Source organism: Onychostoma macrolepis, chromosome 20, assembly GCF_012432095.1.
Source record: "Onychostoma macrolepis isolate SWU-2019 chromosome 20, ASM1243209v1, whole genome shotgun sequence".
Taxonomy (NCBI): domain Eukaryota; kingdom Metazoa; phylum Chordata; class Actinopteri; order Cypriniformes; family Cyprinidae; genus Onychostoma; species Onychostoma macrolepis.
Window position 1 is genome coordinate 16,824,138 of NC_081174.1, and position 14,238 is coordinate 16,838,375.

The window sequence follows — 14,238 nt, forward strand, 5'->3', positions numbered from 1 at the left end:
AGCTGTATATTAACTTATTGGGAGAAAACCGGTAGTTCAATGTGAAATCAGACATTGAGCACCCTCCTCCTATCGAAGCATCGAATCTTCGACTATTCGGGGTCACCCCGCAACAACTGATGTTGCTCTTGCACAAAGATAATTTCATTGTTACTTTATTTTCCTTTTGTTTAGTTTACTTTTAAATTGGTAGAGTGAGTAAATGAGTTGAAATTAATACAATTAATATTGAATACTCAATTGGAACTGGTAATTGGTTTCTAATTTGGTTTGGTAATTGGTTTCAACAAAGGTTAGAACAACGCTGTAAATAATAAGACAGTGGAGTATGAACACTGATTTAACAAAAATCAACAATAATAGACTACTTTAAAAAGCTTTAAGCTTTTTTTCTTTAAAACTAAAGAAATGTTGCTATTGTTTACCATTTTCTTAGTTTTTCCTCTTAATATTCTTTATTTTTATTTTAATTAATCAAAATAAAATAAAATAAAAATAATTTTTTCAGTGTTTGTTTATATGAATAATGACCGACACACACATTCCAGTCCTCTGATCAGCACATGCTAATGACTGTCATCTTATTTTAGCCACAGCAGTATTTGTCACTCCCAGCTGCTCATGCCTGCACTTCACACACACACACACACACACACACACACACATGCTTAGACACCCCACACACTAACCTGGGGACTAGAGAAAGCCTGGTCACTTTGTTGTTCAGACGAAAGAGAAGGGGAATTTTGACAGGGTGGAAGTTTTTCTTTCTTCTGGGACACTTGATCGAGAAAATTAGGCCCAATGGTGCTGGATATGGGCACTGATAACATGGCAGGAAGCCCTGGAAAGGACTCAGATCTGCCAGAGTGTGACTGCGACATTAACAGGCAGGAAAACATTTATCCACTTATCATTTACATATTACAGATTCTCTTGTAATGCAATTTAATTTTAATGCAGGAAGTTCCCATGTATTGTGATTTTTCTCATACTTAGACACGTCTCATGGCGAAGTGTCTGAAATGTAGTTTATTAGTTTATTTGGGTGAAATATGTATTTTGAGATGCTTAAGTGAAGCTTGTCATTGCTTCACATATGTGATTGCCCAATAATTTCACTGAAAGTTTTAGTTGGTTAAATGGAGAAAACGCTATACCATGTTGTATTTTTTGACCTTCTGTTGCTGTTGCGGTGGGTTCAGTTTCAGTGTGTCTTTGTGCTTTAGGAATGTAGCTTGAAGCACATTCACACTGAACTGTTAACATACCAGGGTTACATGAGGGCTTTATCTCACCAGGTCAAACAATGTCTGTGTTTTGGCTAACTGCCTAAAGCATACACCAAAGTTTCAATCAAAGTTAGTAGAAGTTGAAACGTGTCCACTCTGCATCTGTGCTCTTTGCTTCACATTCAGTCTGAGATAAGACATTTTTCTGAGATCTAGATCTGGAATGATGGCACAGCTGAAACATGCTATGCTGGTATGTGTGTGTGAGTGAGTGTTAGTGGCACTGCATTGAGCATGTGATTCTATATTTTTAGGCACATTCAGGATTTCTAGGAAACTCTGACACCATTGGATTGCATTCTACCTCTGCTTATATTGTTATATATGCAAGACACCTTGACCTTACAGTACATCAGTTAACAAGTGACAAAGTAACTTCATAAATCTACTATTGAAATTGGACAATGTAATGCAAATGCTTTACTTATAGTATATATGTAAACTGTATGTTTATATTTACACTGAAAACATTTAAATAGATGCTAGAGAATCATGTTGCTATGCTATTATAAGCAGTATTATTGTATAAGCATTATTTTTAGCTAATTATGCTGTGATGAAAGTAGTGGTGAACTGATTTTGTATTTTCATGACTGTTGCGATACTAATTATTTTTCTTTAAATGTCCAGTAACTGATATTCAGAATTAATTTATTGTTGGCAAATATAAATACAATTAAAAACTATTATAATACTATTATATTAACATAATATACATTACTATTAATTAATAATGATTATTTATTTATTCTTTAAAATAATAATAAACTATCAGAAGTAGTTTTGTCTTTGTTTTGGGCTACGTCTAAATTAAAATGCTATCTTATCGAAAGACATCAATAGTATAAAAGTCCTAGTTCACAAAAGAAAATTAATAAGGAGTGTACATCCCAAAATTTCTTATTCTTGAAAAGCAAATTTCATTCTGATCTCAAGTTGCTTTGACTAAACATTAAGATGTTTGCACTGCACAGTCCTGGTTCATATAGCCTAATTACACTTGCAGATTAATTACACTTTTCGCAGTATGTGATGTTAATACAATCTCTGTACTCTGCCTCTGGGGTCTGTAGGGTAAAGAAGTTGCGGGAGACACTGGTGGCCGTGCAGCAGCTAGATAAGAACATGAGCAGTTTGCGCTCCTGGCTGGCTCACGTCGAGACTGAACTCTCACGACCCATCGTCTATGAAACATGTGACGCACATGAGATCCAAAGAAAACTCAACCAGCAACAGGTAACCCACAAACACACAGAAAAGACATGAATTTACATATGGTCACATAAAAGTCTGTCAGTATAGTAAGTCTTATGAAAGCTCAATAAACATGTAATTTTGTACAAACACAAACATTTCTTAGTATATATTGAAAACTAGTATTAAAAAGTAATTCAGAGAGTTTAATCCTGAGAGCCCTGCTGAAAAGTCAAAATAAGAACTTGACTTCATCTGGCTCAGTCGATGACCTACTTACTGTTTCAGTATCACAACGTGTCCTTACTTTAGCCAGCACCAGCCAGCACATATCAGCCTCTTTCTGCATCAGAGACAAATTATTATTGTAAAGAATCAATGTTAGGCAAACATTTTTAGAACTGATAATGCAACAAGATGAAACACATTTATAGAGAAATGCATGACCACAAGCTCCTCTGCCTAATAAACTGAAATGAAATAGAAACAGCCAAGATGATTAAAATGTCAGATGTCGTGAGAAGCTCAGCTGAAGTCTACTATCTCTGTGCAGGATCTGCAGCGCGACATTGAGAAGCACAGCACAGGTGTGGCGTCAGTGCTGAACCTGTGTGAGGTGCTGCTGCATGACTGTGACGCCTGTGCCACAGAGACCGAGTGTGAATCCATCCAGCAGGCCACACGCGGCCTCGATCGTCGCTGGAGAAACATCTGTGCTATTGCCATGGAGAGGAGGCTTAAGTGAGTGTGTGATTCATAAGTAAATTGATGCACTAGAAAATATACTCATTGGTTTTTGTGTAAAAGTACATTAACGTTTAAAAGTTTTGGGTTCAGTAAGGTTTTTTAGAAAGAAAATAGTTTTTTCAGCAAGGATACTTTAAAGTGATCAAATGTGACAACCGTTTTCAACATTAATAATAAGCACCAAATCAGCTTTGGCATCACAGGAATAAATGCAGCTTTGCATCATAAGAAACTTCGGTAACACTTTAGAATAGGGAACACTTTTTAACCATTAACTATGACTTTTCCCTCAATAAACTCCTAATTTGCTGCTTATTAATAGTTAGTGCAGTAGTTGTTAAGTTTAGGTGTTGGGTAGGTTTAGGTATGGAGAATAAGGTCATGTAGAATGGCATTAATATGTGCTTAATTACTACTAATAAATGGCTAATATTCTATTATTATGCATGCTAATTAGCAACTAGTTAAGAGACCCTAAAATAAAGTGTTTTTAAAAAAAATTTGAACAGTATATACTAATGAAGACTGCAGTTCACGAATTGAATTCTGTAAAGGTAAGAAAAATGTATTTGTGAGCTGAAAATGAGCTATTTAGTCGAATCAGGCCACCAGAGGAACAGGTGTGAGAGCAAGTGTCATGCCAGCTGACTCGGTGTATACAGGTGAAATCAGAGTTGACTTCAGCACATGATGAACTGTTTAACAGCTGTCTTTTTTAAATAAAGTATTTTTAGTAAGCCCCCTGAATGATATTGTACAATTATATTTCCAAGTAGATATACTGGACTATGTATGTGTTTGAAACTCACTGTATGTGTTTTTGCAGGATTGAGGAGACGTGGAGGTTGTGGCAGAAGTTTCTGGATGATTACTCCCGTTTTGAAGAGTGGCTAAAAGTGTCAGAGAGGACAGCAGCTCTGCCCAACTCCTCTGGAGTGCTGTATACCATCGCTAAAGAGGAGCTCAAGAAGTTTGAGGTACTCAGATTTCACAGAGAGGGTTAATAAGGTTGAGGTAGTGAGTCAAGAGGATAATTGTGAATAGGGCCTGAATACAAAAAGACAAGTAACAAAGTAAGTAAGTAAGATAAGTAACAAGAATACTGTTGCAGGAAAAAAGGACACTGCTGGCATCCAATGGCGACAGTGCAGTCTACTTCAACCTTCTGTCTTTTATCATTTGTAAAGTGTCGTTGATGACTACAATAAATGCTAAATCATGATTTTTTTTAGGTTGTTTTCAGGTTTTCCAGTTATGTGTGTGAATTTAATATTTTGTTTGCACAGTGTAATGGTGTTATTTGAATCACAGGCATTTCAGAGGCAGGTACAGGAGTGTCTGACCCAGCTGGAGCTGATCAATAAGCAATATCGAAGGCTGGCACGTGAGAACCGCACAGACTCATCCTGCCATCTACGACAGATGGTGCATGATGGGAACCGACGCTGGGATGTACTACAGAGGAGAGTAGCTGCCATCTTGCGCAGACTCAAGGTGATATTATCAGTTATATCATATACACTACCGTTTTTTTTTTTTTTAACTATTCAGCATGGACACATTAAATTCATTAAGTGACAGTAAAGACATTTATTAAGTTACAAAATATTTCTATTTCAAATAAATGCTGCTCTTTCAAACCAACTATTCATTCAAGAATTTCTCAAAAATATTAAGCAGCACAAATATTTTCAACTTTGAAATAATAGGAAATTAACCAAAACAGCATATTAGAATGATTTCTGAAGAATCAAGTGACACTGAAGTCTGAAGTAATAACTTACTGTGTTTATACTTATATATTCGGAACCTCTGTAGGAATCATTGTTGATGCAGAACCTAAACTACGTACAGAAGCAGCATGATTGACTTGTTCTTCTTTTGTCCTGTAGCATTTCATTGGTCAGCGAGAAGAGTTTGAAACAGCCCGAGATGGTATTCTGGTATGGCTGACTGAGATGGACCTGCAGCTCACCAACATTGAGCATTTCTCAGAGTGTGATGTTCAGGCCAAGATCAAACAACTAAAGGTAATGGCTGTGTGAGCATACATGAACAATTTACATTTAAAAAAAAATATGAACAGCACTCCAACATATGGCAGAGCAGTGCTTCGGGGTGACTTGAGTTTGAGTCCCAGTCCTAATCCATTATTTCCTGTCTGTCCTTATACTGTCCAGTCAAAATAATTGCACAAAAATGCATGTTCTTAAACCAGACAGGCAAATGTTTGAGTATATTTGAGTGTAAATTTGAATATTCATTATAGCCAAAAAATAAATGTAGTTTTATACATTGACAATTCACTAACATGCATGATATGTATTTTAGACCTATGAAACGCTCAAGAAGAATCATTTTTACTTGTTCTGTAGAACATTTACTTTTAAATTTTATTCAAAATTACTTGTCACTTTACTTGTGAACACTTGTGCTTCGCAGGCGTTCCAGCAGGAGATCAGTCTGAACATGGGGAAGATGGAGAGTGTGTTTGGGCAGGGGGAGGTGCTGATGGAGAAGAGTGAGCCTCTGGATGCTGCTGTCATAGAGGAGGAGCTGGATGAGCTGCAGAGATACTGTAGGGAGGTGTTTGGTCGGGTGGAGCGCTACTACCGGAAACTCACGCGCCTGCCGGTAAGACACAACTTCAGACATGCATGCACTCTTGTTTGTCTCAGCTTTTGCTTTGCCTATGTAAAGGTGGCTCTCACCTTTATGCTGCCTCTCACTCGCAGCTAACCGATGATGAATGTGAAGGCTCAGATCGTGAATTCGAGTCAGGTGACCTCTCAGATCTTCAGTGGGGTGAGGATGGTGCCATGTCCCAGACATCTAGCAGACCACCTTCGGCTGGCACTGCTCCTATTCGCACAAACGGCTCGGGCCGGGACACCCCTGCCAGTGTAGACTCCATCCCTCTGGAATGGGACCACGACTATGACCTGGACCCCATGGGCCATACTATGTCTGCACAACGGGGCAGACAAAAAGATGAGGATGAGGAGTTACTGTGTTTGGCCACTGCAGCACTTACAGGTGAGTGTTTGACCAGAAGGATGTTCATGAGATAATGCTCCACCTGAGTGTCCACCACGCTGACCAGGTCTTCTCTGTAAACTGTTGGTATTTTTTGTTGTGTATCTCTTTTTCAACAGACGTAGTGATTCCTGAGAGCCCTGAAGCTTATATAAAATTAACAGAAAACACATTGAGGTCCTCCTCTGGTAGGCAATAAGTTATGGCATGCTAAATTAATTCTAAACTACACTGCATGCTATCGTATTGCATGAATTCTAAAAAAATGCATTGCAAAAATTCTGACAGATCTGGTCTATTGCGTTTTCCAACTTTAAAATCTTTCTAAAATCAAACGATACTAATCGGCATTCGATGAGAAAAATGTTTTTAAAAGAATTTTTAAAGCACCTTCATGAAAATAAACCAAAAGAGAATTGAGTTAAGAATTTGATGAGAAAAACAAGAGATTCCAAGTGTAGTCCAGTGGAAATAGTTCATGAGATATTGTATTGACTTCAACAACTTCAGTAGAGGAGCTAAAACCCAAAGATTTTTTTAGATCTATTTAAGTCTCTTAAAATTTCTTGTGCTCGCCAAGGATGCATTTATTTAATCGAAAATACAGTAATATTGTGAAACATTGCAATTTAAAATAACTGTTTTCTATTTTAATTTATTTTAAGATGTAATTTATTACTTTAATGGCAAAACTGAATTGTCAGCATCATTACTCCAGTCCTCAGTGTCACATGATTCTTCAGAAATCATTCTAAATGCTGATTTGATTCCTAAGAAACATTTATTATCAGTGTTGAAACAGGTTGTGCTTCTTAATATTTTAATGGAAACCGAAATACTTTTTTCAGAATTCTTTGATGAATAGATGGTTAGAAAGAACAGCATTTTCAGATATCTTTTGTCAAATTTTAAATGTTTTCACTGTCACTTTTCATCAAATTAATGCACCTTGCTGAATAGAAGTATTTATTTATTACAAAAAATATATAAGGTGATGTAACTTCTATTGTTGGAACCACATGCATGCCACAAGACCACTGCATGGTTTTACAAGCGCCTATTCATTCCAACATGTAACAGTCAACACTGACATTGATACTTTTGATATTTTATAATTCATTGTTATAACTGAAAATATGTTGCATATAAAACAAATAATGTATAATATTCACATTCCATTTTCAACGAATAGCGTGATTAAAACTTAACATGTTTTAAAGCTTTACAAAACTCCTAATACACTCACAATGTGATCAAAGAATGACTATATGTCAGAATGATCCTTATTTTAAAGGCGGTCATGTGACATCCCACGTTAATCTTTACATGAATTCCTGCAGGTGAAGCAGTTCGATTATTAGACAATATGATGGACACCAGCCGCTACAGCCTCCAGGAGACAGATGGCACTATGGGTGGCCACGACACCTCTTACATGGGCTATGTGAGTACAGATTCAGTGTGCCGCTCAGTTAGTTTAGTCTGGAGTGGCAGTATGTTGGCAGTAAGTTTGATTAGTTTGTTTGCTCTGCACAGATGAGGCTAATGGATGATTGCCGTGGCAGTCTGAAAGCGGTCAGGAGGGTTGAGGGGGAGCTGGAGGAGGAAGAGGACAACCTGTCAGGCCTGAGCAACCCTGATAACACAGAGACACAGAGCACAGGTTAGTCCAGCACTGAAACACTGCGACTGCTGAGTACATGTGTATATTTGAATTCGATGCTATTATGGTAATTGTCATATTTCAGGTGTCATTGAGCGTTGGGAGCTGATCCAGGCCCAGTCTGCTGATTCAGATCACAAAGAGAGAGAAGACCTGGTGCTATTGCAAAAGATGACCTCTGACCTGAATGCCATGGAGGCGTGGCTCGGCCAGGCTGAGGTGGAGTTAGAAGAACTAAGAGGGGAAAATCTTAGTGCAGATATACACACTATTGAGCAGAGAATTAGAAAACTCAAGGTTTGTGTTGCCTACTTGGTTTACAGTAATATATTTGTACATGTGAATTTGTGTTTGTGCATATTTGCTGAGTGATTTAGTAAGTGTTTCTCTATTAATGCTGTTGATGGGCTGCACAACTGGCCATAGCTTTTGAAAATCATCACAATTGAGATTTACAGAGCTGTTCTGTTTGTAGTCCTAAAACCCAGAGGAGAATTAAAATATTTGAACCATTTCAACATAACCAACAACATTATTGTCACATGACCTTGTTACACGTCTAATCAGGCTGTTTAGTCATGAACCAACCCGAAGGCTATTTTGCTATGGATTCCCTCTGGAATAGCTAATGGGTTTTTTAAAAAAAAAGAAAAAAAGCAGTTTACGATTTAAGGTCTGTGGTTAACACTACTTACATGGACTTTCCCGTTCTACAACATAAAGAACTGCTATTCTAAAAGCCTATTAGAAAAACCAATAGGACCGATAAGTGAATTAGCCTTACTCATTGGCATACAGTCAAACTTTTCTAAATTTCTGGCGAGTCATTGTGCTCATGTTACCTGAAATCCCCAAAAACTTATTGAAAATTTGATTTCCTCTCTTTGCTTTATTGCTAAAAGTACAGACGTACTATTTCATATTACTGTAAATATAATAGTTAACCATGCCCAAGCTGTAAACAGATACATTTGGCGCTGGCAGCTCCATATGTGGGTTAGACGTCTACACTGTAAAACTGACATTTCAAATCAGGCAGGATGTCAGCAACAGAAATAAACCAGAGGAAATCCACAGCATCCCGCTGACCCACATACAGAGTTAAAATCTGAGGGCATCCGATTTCACCAGTTATTTTTACTTGCACACAAACTAAAACAGATGTGTATATAGTCCAAAGGCTGCAAGTGAACCTTCCCTTCAGAGCAATTTAACAACAGAGATGAATCAAAATGAGATTCATTTGCACCTAACTACACATCATTTCTAGGTAACACAATGCAGTCTCTAAAACCAACACACAAATTTCTAACAAAAGCTTCGCTCTTGTGACTCAACAGGAGTTACAGAAGGCAATGGATTCCCATAAGTCCAAAGTACTGTCCATCAACTTAAATAGTGTTACACTACTCCAGTCAGACTCAGAGGAGAGCCAGGTTCTCAATGCGAAACTGAAGCAGATGAACACACGCTGGGATCGACTGGGAAAATCACTTAAGGATTGGAGAACAGCACTTCAAGATGCTCTGATGCAGTGTCAGGTACATACACAGACATCACCTACATCTATGACAATTAATATTTTTATTTAGCAAGGATGCATTGTATTGATCAAAAGTGACAAAGACATTTGTAATGTTCCAACAAACTTCTATTTCAAATAAATGCTGTTTTTTAAACTTTATATTCATAAAAGAATCTGTTTCCAGAAAAGTAGTAAGCAGCAGTTTTCAACAATTTGAAAAACACTTGACTTGAGTAATGGCTGCTGAAAATTCAGCTTTGCCATCGCAGGAGTAAATTCCATTTTACAATATATTATAATAGAAAACCGTTATTTAAAATTTTTCAAAATATTTTGATCAAGTAAATACTTGAGACTTCTTTCAAAAACATGACAAAAACTTCCCAATTCCAAACTTTTGAATGGTATTGTGATTAAATTAAACGCACAGAGGCAGATACTGTCATTCTCTCAAACTTTTGCTTTTTTCTACAGGAGTTTCATGAGCTGAGTCATGGTCTTCTTCTCTGGCTGGAAAACATCGACCGTCGGAGAAATGAGATTATCCCAATTGCATCGGGGCTAGATCGGCATACACTTCAAGCTCATTACAGAGCACTAAAGGTACCTGTGAAGTCACTGCTTTTTGGTATGGATGGATATGGGCTGAATACATATTTTGCCTCCTGCTCACCCTATACTGTATGCAGAATCAGAGATGAAGAATAGAGCAACCAGCATCATTGTATGTTGTAAAATCTATTTAAAAAAAAAAACAGTATGTCTGGTTGGACAGTGTTCACTTGCTTTTTTTGCCATCTACTGTACTTTAACCCAGCATTCCATTAAGGAAATTTGAGTTCGTCCATTGTCAAAATGGTTTTAAAATGTATTAGAAACAAATGGTTCATTTTACCAAGTGAATCTATATTGACACACATTTGCCTGCAGCAAATCCAGCGGGAGCTGTTGGAGACTGAGCAGAAGGTGGACAGTTTGCAGGAGCTCTCAGGGCAGCTGCTGGTGCAGTCACATGGCAGCGAGTGTCTGGAGGCCCAGGAGAGGGTGCATGTCATCGGGAACCGTCTGCGCCTGCTCCTGAAAGCTGTGGCCACCGACCTGGAACTGCTAGAAAAAGAGCTCCAGGCTTCTGGGAACAGACAGGTCAGTCTACAAGCACATCCATTATTTATTCATTTCTTTACCGGCCATTTGTTCAGTTTTAACAGATAAAAAAGCAACATTAGACATTGTCCAAAATATCCATCCATCTCAAAGCTAAATCTCAGATCTTCACCCAACTCACAGGATGCGTCCCTCTGGTCTGTTACGGATGACGCAGATACTTCTGGATCAGTCAGTCCTGTTTCAGAGGTCAGCGTTTCCACTAAACGACAATCGGTAATGCATCTCCTCTTCCTTTTTTGATATTGTTTCGGGCATGCCATGAAAGTCACTGTCCTGCTAAAGTGAGGCGGTTGAGCTTATAACAGGGGAATATTTTTTGAAATGTTGGTTCCAATTTAATATTCCTCACTGACAAAATCCCCTGGAATATTTGCTCACTTCCTCATCCCCCTGTAAATATGTTGGTTTGTGGAAGTGCTTTACTTCTTATGAAATTTATACAAGAAACACTGGCTTTACTTTTCAGACATGCTTTTAAATTAAATCGATCCATGCTCAATTTTTGTGGATTTGTTTGAAGGTATCTGTGTGGAAAGCCAGGTTTCTTGCACCTTGCAAGATTTTTATTTTTTTGTCATTGCCACCTATTTTGCTGCTGCCTTTTGTTTTGTTGTTACTGGTTTGTGATTATACTGATGGCCTGGCTATGTGTCTCTGCTTGTCACCACAAGCTTTGTCTTTATTTGCTGGACTGAAACATTCTTTCTTTCTTTTACCCCTCCCTTCCTTTTGCTCATTGCACAACAGCTACGAGGCAATTGTAGTGTGTCAGAACCAGGATCCTCAGCCAGACTTCCACGTCACAGGTACCTGTCTCTCGCGCTTTAGAATGCAGGGGGGGATGATGGAACTCATTCCAGATCCATACCATCAGAAGCATTCAGATCAGAGGCCAGAGCCTCTGCGGAGGGAGTCCACTCGAGTTTTAGGAAATTAATTTGTTTAGTTTCCTAGTCAAGGATTCTTAGTAATCTTATGTGTTATTTTCCCCCAAGAACATAATATTGAGTCTAACAATGTAACTTTGTGTCCTTTGAACTATGTTCAAAATCCTGATGCGTCCATCATATTTCTCCATTCTTGATGCCATGTGAAAATACTGAAATTTATTAGTCATTTTCCAGACCATGTAATTTTTGGTTGCTTTCATTGTTTTTTGCAGTTTTATATTTTGGTTTGTGCAAACAATTCATTGTGATGCTCTCACACTCATCTCTGCCTTATAGCAAAATTAGCGAAAATACAGAAAAGCAGCCATATTGTGTAAAACTTTCTAATACCTTTCATTAACAACATTAACAAGCATAACATGTATGTAATGCTTAACAAAGTATTGTTCAATTTATAATAAATAGATAGAAATGCTGTGAAACTTCATATTTTCATATTTAGATGCACATGAACTGCTGATTTGTTAAGCATTATATCATGTTTGTTGTGACTTCTTAATGAAATATATTATGAAGTATTACAAAATATGGAACTGTCTTTGATGGAAGTGAAATCTGTCCAAAAACAAAATATTTATGTGTGCAGTTTGTCCATAAAACATGGACATCTATCAGTAAGTGACTAATTTTATCAATATATGCAAATACCAAAAACTTTTTTTTAAGGTGGATGGGAATTGAGTTGTCAGTGCAAGTGTCCTTGGGTTGAGAAAAGTATATTATATTATATTCTGGAATAGCTTTTTTAATATTTTAGTATTTTTAGTCTGTTTACATCATTATTTCTATATAGCTTTAGTTTTTAGTTATTTTAGTACATTAACTTAAACTTATTTTAGTTAGTTGCCAAAGCAATATTTCAAATTTTCTTACTTTTATTTCACAACAACAGTTTTGAATAGTTTTAGTTAACGATAACAGCACTGATTTAAAAGGATACCCTCGCATGATAAACTGTATAGTAGAAGTTCTGTGCTACTCGCAACATTTCTGTGTGTGTCATTATCGTTTATCCGTTCGTTCTGATGTTTTGTTATGATGTTTTGTAGGTTGCCCAGCGGTTCTGGCTGCGTTTCGTCTCGCTCTGGTTCCTCCGCGTCACAAGGTGGCGCTGCTGTGGCTCGCTGCCAGCCCTTTCTGCTGCGAGTGCTCCGGGCGGCTCTGCCACTGCAGCTCCTACTGCTGCTCATAGTGGGCCTGACCTGTCTGGTGCCCATGACTGAGCAGGATTACAGTTGTGCCCACGCAAACAATTTTGCCCGGTCTTTTCATCCCATGCTCCGCTACACCAACGGCCCACCGCCTGTATGAGCGGGAGGAGACTTTACTAATGCCTTCATCTGCTTCATATTACACTGCAGGACACAGAATGGACTAGTGTTAGCCAAAGCTGATTGTTCCTGTTCCTGTACAGTTACTGCTGCTAATTTCATTTTCACTAAACAGTGTACTATTGAACTCATCGCAATGTAGACTAGTGTTGGACAGCCAAACTGATTAACCGTTTCTGTCCCCAGGAAACAGAGGAAAAACTATGAAATCGTATATAATTATGTACTTAACAGCACTGACATAAGCATAAGGTACTGCACTTATACCGTCCAAGAAAATGGCCAAAATTATTTGCTTAGGCTAAGGAAAGTGTTTTATTTTTATTTTTTTATTATTTAAAATTGTAGAAAAAAGTTATTTTGAATATTATTTAAATAAAATTTTGCATGGCAATTCAAATTTTATTTTTATTTCATGGCATGGAGTTACTTTTTTTTTGTCCAGAAATGTAAAACAGTCACTGATGTAGCTCTATGAGAGACGCGTGCTTTTTATTACCGTTATCTACTTACTGTATCTTAATTTGTGTGTTATGACAGTGTGACAAAAACATTATGATTACAATGTCTATGCCTATTTATGTATGTACAGTTTGCTAATGCTGACAATAAAGACACATCTTTTCATTTAATATATATATAAATACAGCTAGTCTGCCCATTATGTTTAGTTAAAAGTATCATTTTAAAGTGACTTTTTTTTAAAAACTGTCCTTTATAATTAAGTCAAACAAATTAACATTTTCAAATTTAGGTACTGATACTGTGCAAATCATAACATTCAAGTATCAAATGTAATAGCTGATAAATGTACAAGTCTACTGAACTATGAGCAAACACATTCACAGATTTGAGGAAAAATCTGGCAATCTAGTGTGAGGCAGTCAGTGTCAGTTCTTGCATTGAATGTGTACCAGTGGTTATAGGCCGTTATTCATTTCAAGCCTTCACAATGCTTATAAAAATCAGCATTTACATGTCACTTAACATTGCCATAAAACCAATTACAATTACAGCACTTTAACACAGCAAAAATAGGATGCAACATTTTTGTCATATTAACCAACCAATAAGCAAAGATGCCACTTATGTCACCAATAATCAGTGAGCATATCCCCCCCAATTTGAGTTAAAATTACTTATTTAACATATTAAAAATAGAACAATAGAATTTTTATTGATAAGTACATCGCTGATTGCGAGAATATATCACATCATTTTGTTTTTTTCCAAGAGTAACTTTTCTCCTGTTTTCAGTTTGTTTTATATTAAGAATTTATATTCAGTTTTTTATATTAAGCGCTGCTTGTAATTATACATACTTATTGTTATT

At 37.1% G+C, this 14,238-nt stretch overlaps 1 protein-coding gene across 3 annotated transcripts in view; it reads left to right on the forward strand.

Moving 5' to 3' along the window:
• The window catches only part of syne1a (spectrin repeat containing, nuclear envelope 1a), a 147,269-nt gene extending 133,728 nt beyond the window's left edge, over window positions 1–13,541 (forward strand). For 2 of the 3 annotated variants that reach the window (XM_058755665.1, XM_058755667.1), the window contains 17 exons: window positions 2,366–2,528; window positions 3,040–3,227; window positions 4,060–4,210; window positions 4,545–4,727; window positions 5,126–5,263; window positions 5,676–5,867; window positions 5,969–6,269; window positions 6,389–6,457; window positions 7,610–7,713; window positions 7,806–7,932; window positions 8,018–8,229; window positions 9,273–9,473; window positions 9,932–10,060; window positions 10,388–10,600; window positions 10,745–10,837; window positions 11,372–11,430; window positions 12,624–13,541. In XM_058755665.1, coding sequence (XP_058611648.1) covers window positions 2,366–2,528; window positions 3,040–3,227; window positions 4,060–4,210; window positions 4,545–4,727; window positions 5,126–5,263; window positions 5,676–5,867; window positions 5,969–6,269; window positions 6,389–6,457; window positions 7,610–7,713; window positions 7,806–7,932; window positions 8,018–8,229; window positions 9,273–9,473; window positions 9,932–10,060; window positions 10,388–10,600; window positions 10,745–10,837; window positions 11,372–11,430; window positions 12,624–12,885 — 2,785 coding nt within the window. In that variant the 3' untranslated portion in view covers window positions 12,886–13,541. The remainder of the gene's footprint in view (window positions 1–2,365; window positions 2,529–3,039; window positions 3,228–4,059; window positions 4,211–4,544; window positions 4,728–5,125; window positions 5,264–5,675; window positions 5,868–5,968; window positions 6,270–6,388; window positions 6,458–7,609; window positions 7,714–7,805; window positions 7,933–8,017; window positions 8,230–9,272; window positions 9,474–9,931; window positions 10,061–10,387; window positions 10,601–10,744; window positions 10,838–11,371; window positions 11,431–12,623) is intronic. The other variant, XM_058755666.1, reaches the window with a different exon arrangement.
• Window positions 13,542–14,238: the final 697 nt, after the last annotated feature.